This window comes from Lepus europaeus, chromosome 14 (assembly GCF_033115175.1).
Source record: "Lepus europaeus isolate LE1 chromosome 14, mLepTim1.pri, whole genome shotgun sequence".
NCBI lineage: Eukaryota > Metazoa > Chordata > Mammalia > Lagomorpha > Leporidae > Lepus > Lepus europaeus.
In genome coordinates this window covers 73,926,450-73,932,678 of record NC_084840.1, presented here as the reverse complement: position 1 = coordinate 73,932,678, position 6,229 = coordinate 73,926,450, and the positions used below count along the sequence as shown (strand labels likewise).

At 43.4% G+C, this 6,229-nt stretch overlaps 1 protein-coding gene across 1 annotated transcript in view; it reads right to left on the bottom strand.

Annotated features, from left to right (window-relative positions):
* Window positions 1–3,841: 3,841 nt before the first annotated feature.
* KIN (Kin17 DNA and RNA binding protein) overlaps window positions 3,842–6,229 on the bottom strand; it is a 42,973-nt gene continuing 40,585 nt past the window's right edge. The window contains exon 13 of the mRNA XM_062210941.1: window positions 3,842–6,106. Within this exon, the coding sequence (XP_062066925.1) occupies window positions 6,044–6,106 (63 nt within the window). The 3' untranslated portion in view covers window positions 3,842–6,043. The remainder of the gene's footprint in view (window positions 6,107–6,229) is intronic.

Genomic DNA, 6,229 nt, shown 5'->3' with positions numbered 1-6,229 from the left:
AATTTACGACATGGCTGAATCATATTCTAATACTATCATTCCATTTGCCCTGTGGGAACTGAGGTGTATCCTATTATCAGTTAATGGTCTCTTAGGCCTATCAGGGTTAATGTAGATTTTTTTTTTAAGATTTATTTATTTATTTACTTGAAAGGCAGAGTTACAGAGAGACAGAGAGAGAGAGAGGTCTTCCGTCCAGTGGTTCACGCCCCAGATGGCTGCAACGGCTAGAGCTGAGCTGATCCGAAGCCAGAAGCCAGCAACCAGGAGCTTCTTCCAGGTCTCCCATGTGGGTGCAGGAGCCCAAGGACTTGGGCCATCTTCTACTGCTTTTGCAGGCCATAGCAGAGAGCTGGATCAGAAGTGGAGCTGCCAGGACTCGAACTTGCGCTCATATAGGATGCTGGCAGTGCAGGCGGCACCTTTACAGGCTATGCCACACTACTGGCCCCCAAGGCAGATTTTTAATGAGCTGCTCCAGATTATCAAGATTGTCCTCATTGATCTATCATTTCATTTGAATGTATGGAATGGTACTAATTGATAAGCAATACACACCTTGCATCTGTGGCTGTTTCTCACTGTTGTATCCCCAGCGTTCAATGGAGTGACTTACATATTGGAAGCTCTCAGTCAGTGTCTGCTGAAAGAATGTGACTCAGCCATGTCAGGAAAAACTGATAGGCTGTTAGAAGCAGACGCTTGGCCGGCGCCGTGGCTCAACAGGCTAATCCTCTGCCTTGCGGCGCCGGCACACCGGGTTCTAGTCCCGGTCGGGGTGCCGGATTCTGTCCCGGTTGCCCCTCTTCCAGGACAGCTCTCTGCTGTGGCCTGGGAGTGCAGTGGAGGATGGCCCAAGTGCTTGGGCCCTGCACCCCATGGAAGACCAGGAGAAGCACCTGGCTTCTGCCTTCGGATCAGCGCGGTGTGCCGGCAGCAGCGGCCATTGGAGGGTGAACCAAAGGCAAAAGGAAGACCTTTCTCTCTGTCTCTCTCTCTCTCTCTCACTGTCCACTCTGCCTGTCAAAAACAAAACAAACAAACAAACAAACAAAAAAAAAAAACAGATGCCAGAAGGCAAAGAGAAAAAACAAAAAAGTAACAGGATCCTGTTATGGGATTCCAAGAAAGAAAACTTGGAGAATTTGGTCTTCCAGGACATGAATCCAAGAATCTGATATGACCTCAAGCAAGATGAAGAGACAGAATAACTTTCAAAAGAGAGAGGGAGAGAGAGAATGAGAAGACAAGTCACAGTCTAGGAGAAAACATCTTTCAAAAGACTGGTATCCAAAATATATAAAGAACACTTAAAACTCAATAATAAGAAAATGAATGCCCTAATTTAGGACAGGCAAAAGACCTGAAAAGTCATCTGACCAAAGATGTACAGATCCCAAACAAGCATATGCAAAGATCCTCAATATCCATATGTCACTAAGGACTGCAAATTAAAACAGTGGGGTATCACCACATGCCTTGTCATCATCAAGAACACCAGTACCACCAAATGCTGATGAGAATGTACAGCAACAGTAAGACATTTGTGGCTGATAGGAATGCAAAATGATTCAGCCACTTGGGAAGACATTTTGGTAGTCTCATAAAATCAAAAACACTCTGATCATATAATCCAGCAATCAGACTCCTTGCTATTTACCTAAATGGGATGCAAACCTGCACACAGATGTTTATAGCTGTTTTATTTATTAAATGTCAAAACCTGGCCAAGGCATTCTTTAGGAGCTGAATGGATAAACTGTGCTACATCCAGACAATGGAATATTATTCAGCATTAAGAATAAGCTGGGGCCGGCACTGTGGCTTAGCTGGTAAAGCCACTGCCTGCAGTCCCAGCATCCCATATGGGTGCCGGTTTGAGTCCTGGCTGCTCTACTTCCGATCCAGCGCTCTGCTGTGGCCCGGGAAAGTGACACAAGATGTCCCAAGTGCTTGGGCCCTTGCACCCACGTGGGAGACCCGGAAGAAGCTACAGGCTCCTGGCTTCGGATTGGCACGGCTTTGGCTGTTGGGGCTATTTGGGGAGTGAACAAGAGGATGGAAGACCTCTCTTTCTCTCTCTCTCTGCCTCTCCTCTCTGTTTAACTCTGACTTTCAAATAAATAAATAAATCTTTTAAAAAAAATTAGTCTGTAAAGGTTACATACTATAGGATGTCAACTATATGACATTCTGGGAAAGGCCAAACTGTGGACGGCAGACAAAATTAGGGGATGAATAGAATACTTTCACAGGGCAGCTCCCTGCCAATGCACCTGGGAAAGCAGCAGAAAATGGCCCTTGGACCCACATGGACGACCTGAAAGAAGCTCCTGGCTCCTGGCTTCAGCCTGGCCCAGCCCAAGCTGTTGTGGCCACTTGGGGAGTTAACCTGTCAGGAAGATATTGGGAAAATAATTAAACGTGAAACACAGGGATAAAATGTTTAAGTTTTGGTTTTATTCATTTGAAATAGGGGTAAGAGAGACAATTTTCCACGTTTTGGTTCACTCCTAAAATGTCCACATTAGCCCAGGTTTGGCCAGGTTGAAGCTGGGAATCCAGAACTGCATCGGGCTTCCACGGGTGGTAGGAACCCAAGATCTGGTGCCTCCCAGGGTGTGCATAGTAGGAAGCTGGATTGAAGTGGTGGAGGGATCTGGACCCAGGCACTTCAGTATGGAACACAGGTGTCCAAAGCAGCGTCTGTAGCACTGTATTACAATGGCCTCCCGTAAAATACATACATATATATATATATATATATATATATATATATATTGGACAGGCAGAGTGGCAGTGAGAGAGAGAGAGACAGAGAGAAAGATCTTCCTTTTTCTGTTGGTTCACCCTCCAGTGGCCGCTGTGGCCGGCGTACCGAAGCCAGGAGCCAAGTGCTTCTCCTGGTCTCCCATGCAGGTGCAGGGCCCAAGCACTTGGGCCATCCTCCACTGCCTTCCTGGGCCACAGCAGAGAGCTGGACTGGAAGAGGAGCAACCAGGACAGAATCCAGTGCCCCGACTGGGACTAGAACCCGGGGTACCGGTGCCACAAGTGGAGGATTAGCCTATTGAGCCACGGTGCCGGCTAAAATATTTTTTTACAGAGAAAACCAGAGTTGATTCCAAACTTGCAGATTTGGGGGGAGGCACACGTAATTTGCCAAGCTTCTTCACACTGTTGTTAACGACTCATTCTCCTTAGGAAAAGTCCTCAGGCTAGATTTACACTAGGGCATGTCTCAAACACTTGGTTTCATAATACCTTACAGGAACACATCAGGTTTTGTAATTTACACATTAAGATATTAAAATCCAAGAACGCTAACCTGCCAGGATTATAAAGCTGGTAAATCCAATGGCCAAAAGTCAGTCTAAAGTCTGCCATAATCCAAAACCCAGGCAGTGTTCTTTCCGTGATACTATGATGGCAAGTTATTTTGAAGAACCTTAATTTCTCCCTGAAAGACATTTCTTATAAAGCTACTGACATCATATTTCCTTTTTAAGATTTATTTATTTAAAAGAGTTATACTATAGAGGGCCGGCGCCGTGGCTCAATAGGCTAATCCTCTGCCTGCAGCTCTGGCACCCCGGGTTCTAGTCCCGGTCGGGGTGCCGGATTCTGTCCACGGTCGCTCCTCTTCCAGTCCAGCTCTCTGCTGTGGCCCAGGAAGGCAGTGGAGGATGGCCCAAGTGCTTGGGCCCTGCACCCACATGGGAGACCAGGATAAGCACCTGGCTCCTGGCTTCAGATCAGCGCAGTGTGGCGGCCGCAGCGCGCCGGCCGTGGCGGCCATTGAAGGGTGAACCAATGGCAAAAAGGAAGACCTTTCTCTCTGTCTCTCTCTCTCCCTGTCCACTCTGCATGTCAATAAAATAATAATAATAAAAAGAGTTATAGAGGACACACACACACACACACATACACACATAGAGAATCTTCTACCTGCTGGTTCACTCCCCAAATGGCCACAATGGCCAGGGCTGGGCCAGATCACAGCCAGGAACCAAGAGCTTCTGTCCAAGGGCCCTAGCACTCAGGCCATCTCCTGCTGCTTTCCAAAGTGCATTAGCAGGAGGCTGGATCAGAAGTGGATCAGCCGGACTTGAACCGGCACCCATATGGGATGTCAGCAAAGCAGGGGGTGGCTTTACCCATTATGCCACAGTGCAGGTCAAAAACCACTTTATTTCTTATAAGCTTCCTCTGTTCCTGCTGCCAGCATATATTCTCCCATCTTTTGACAACAGAAGAAACCACTCCTCCCCCACTCCTAGTGCAAGTGAGACGGTGGCCCAAGGATATGACTGGTCTGGCTAATCAGCCGATTCCATCCTTTTCTTCAGTGACTTGTCCAGGTGTGATCCCTTAAAGAGTCCATTTGGGGCCTTTTGTTTGAAGTGTTATAGAAGACAGTCTTCTGAATATAGGGTAAGATGCAAATCTGGACAGGCGGGGAGTCAGCTTGCTGTTCTGAGAGCGTCTGGAAATGCAGCCAACACCGAGGCGGCAGAGATGCAGAGAGCAGCTAGGGTCTGCTCCTTTTCAGTTACATGAACCACAGGCTGAGCAGCCCTAACCTGCAATGCTCCAAAACCCCAAATATCCCAAATTTTAAAACTTTTTGAGCACCATTTTCAGAGTAGGGAGGCTGATGTGATAGTCTATGCAAATATTCTAGAATTTTAAAAACTGAAATCTGAAATACTTCTTCTGGTCCCAAAGACTTCAGATAAGGGATATTCAACTAGTATAAATTCCCATGGTTTATAGGGTAGGGAAATATAAAGAAGGATGAGGTGGGTTTCATGTCTTTGGCAACCCAAAATAATGTGTTTCCTCTCTTTATTGATTTAAAAAACGTACATTTCAATATTGCTGGTGGGATTGTAAAATGATGCAACTACTTTGGAAAAAAGAATTTCTCAAAATATTAAACATGGTGTAACAGTTTTTATGAATTGAAGTGTATGTCCACACAAAATCTTCTATGTGAATGTCATAGCAACATTATTCATAATAGCTGAGAAGTGGAATTCTACCAACTGATGAATGGATAAACAAAATATGGTATATCCATACAATGGAACAGTATTTGGCAATAAAGTGAAATGAAGTACTTCTATGACACAATGATACATGTGAGAACATTAGGCTAAGAAGGCAGTCATAAAAGGTATATGTTGTTTTATTCCATTTATATAAAATGTCCAGAAGAGGTAAACCATAGAGATAGAAAGTAGATTAGTAGGGTCTAGGGTTTAGAATAGGGATTAACTGTGTAAAAGGTTTCTGTGTGGCGAAATGAAAATATTCTCAACAATTAGCTGAAATCATCACACAACTCTGTAAATATGCTGAAAATTACTCAATTGTATACTTTAAATTAGTGAATTGTATAGTGTGTGAATTATATGGCAATAAAGCTGCTTTATATCTATAGTTTGAAAATTTTAATAATTAAACTTTACTACTAAAAATATAAATTTAGAATACATGAAAGATTTCAATTATGTTAAATTGTCTTATATACAATGCTTTACAATAACATTCTTCAATGAGAATTTAAAAATCATCAAGAAATATTACAAAGGAACCAAAAATAACAAGGATAAAATCACACTTCAGATACTACATGAGACATAATTAGATTTTTCCATTAAGTTTAGCTAAACAAGTATACAGTAATATTTATATTTTTAATTAATTAATTTATGAGGCAGAGAGACAGAGAGCTCCCATTTGCTGGTTCACTCCCCGAATGACTCGAACAACTAGGCCTGGATGGGTCAAAGCCAGGAGCCAGGACCACAGCCTAGGTCTCCCTCACGGGTGGCAAGGACCCAACTACTGGAGCCATTACCTGCTGCCTCCCAACTTAACCACTAGGTGAAATGCTCACCTCATATAGTAACATTTAAATAAATTCATTTGCTTTATACAAAAGAAACACCCTAACACAGTAGAGTTCTCATAACGCCTTGGCAAACACCAATTTGATGTTCTAGGATTTTAATGTGTTGTTAACAAATTTTCAAACTCAGGCAAGTTTGGAAATGTCTTCATACTGAATTCCTTCAACTCTTCGTCCTTTTAAAGGTCCCTATAAATGACAATAATTTGAGAAAAGATTAAAAATACATCTGTAGCTTTTTAAAAGATAAGAAAATGATGCTACACTTAGGGATACAAATTTACCTTTTCCACATTCCTAAAATACTATTAA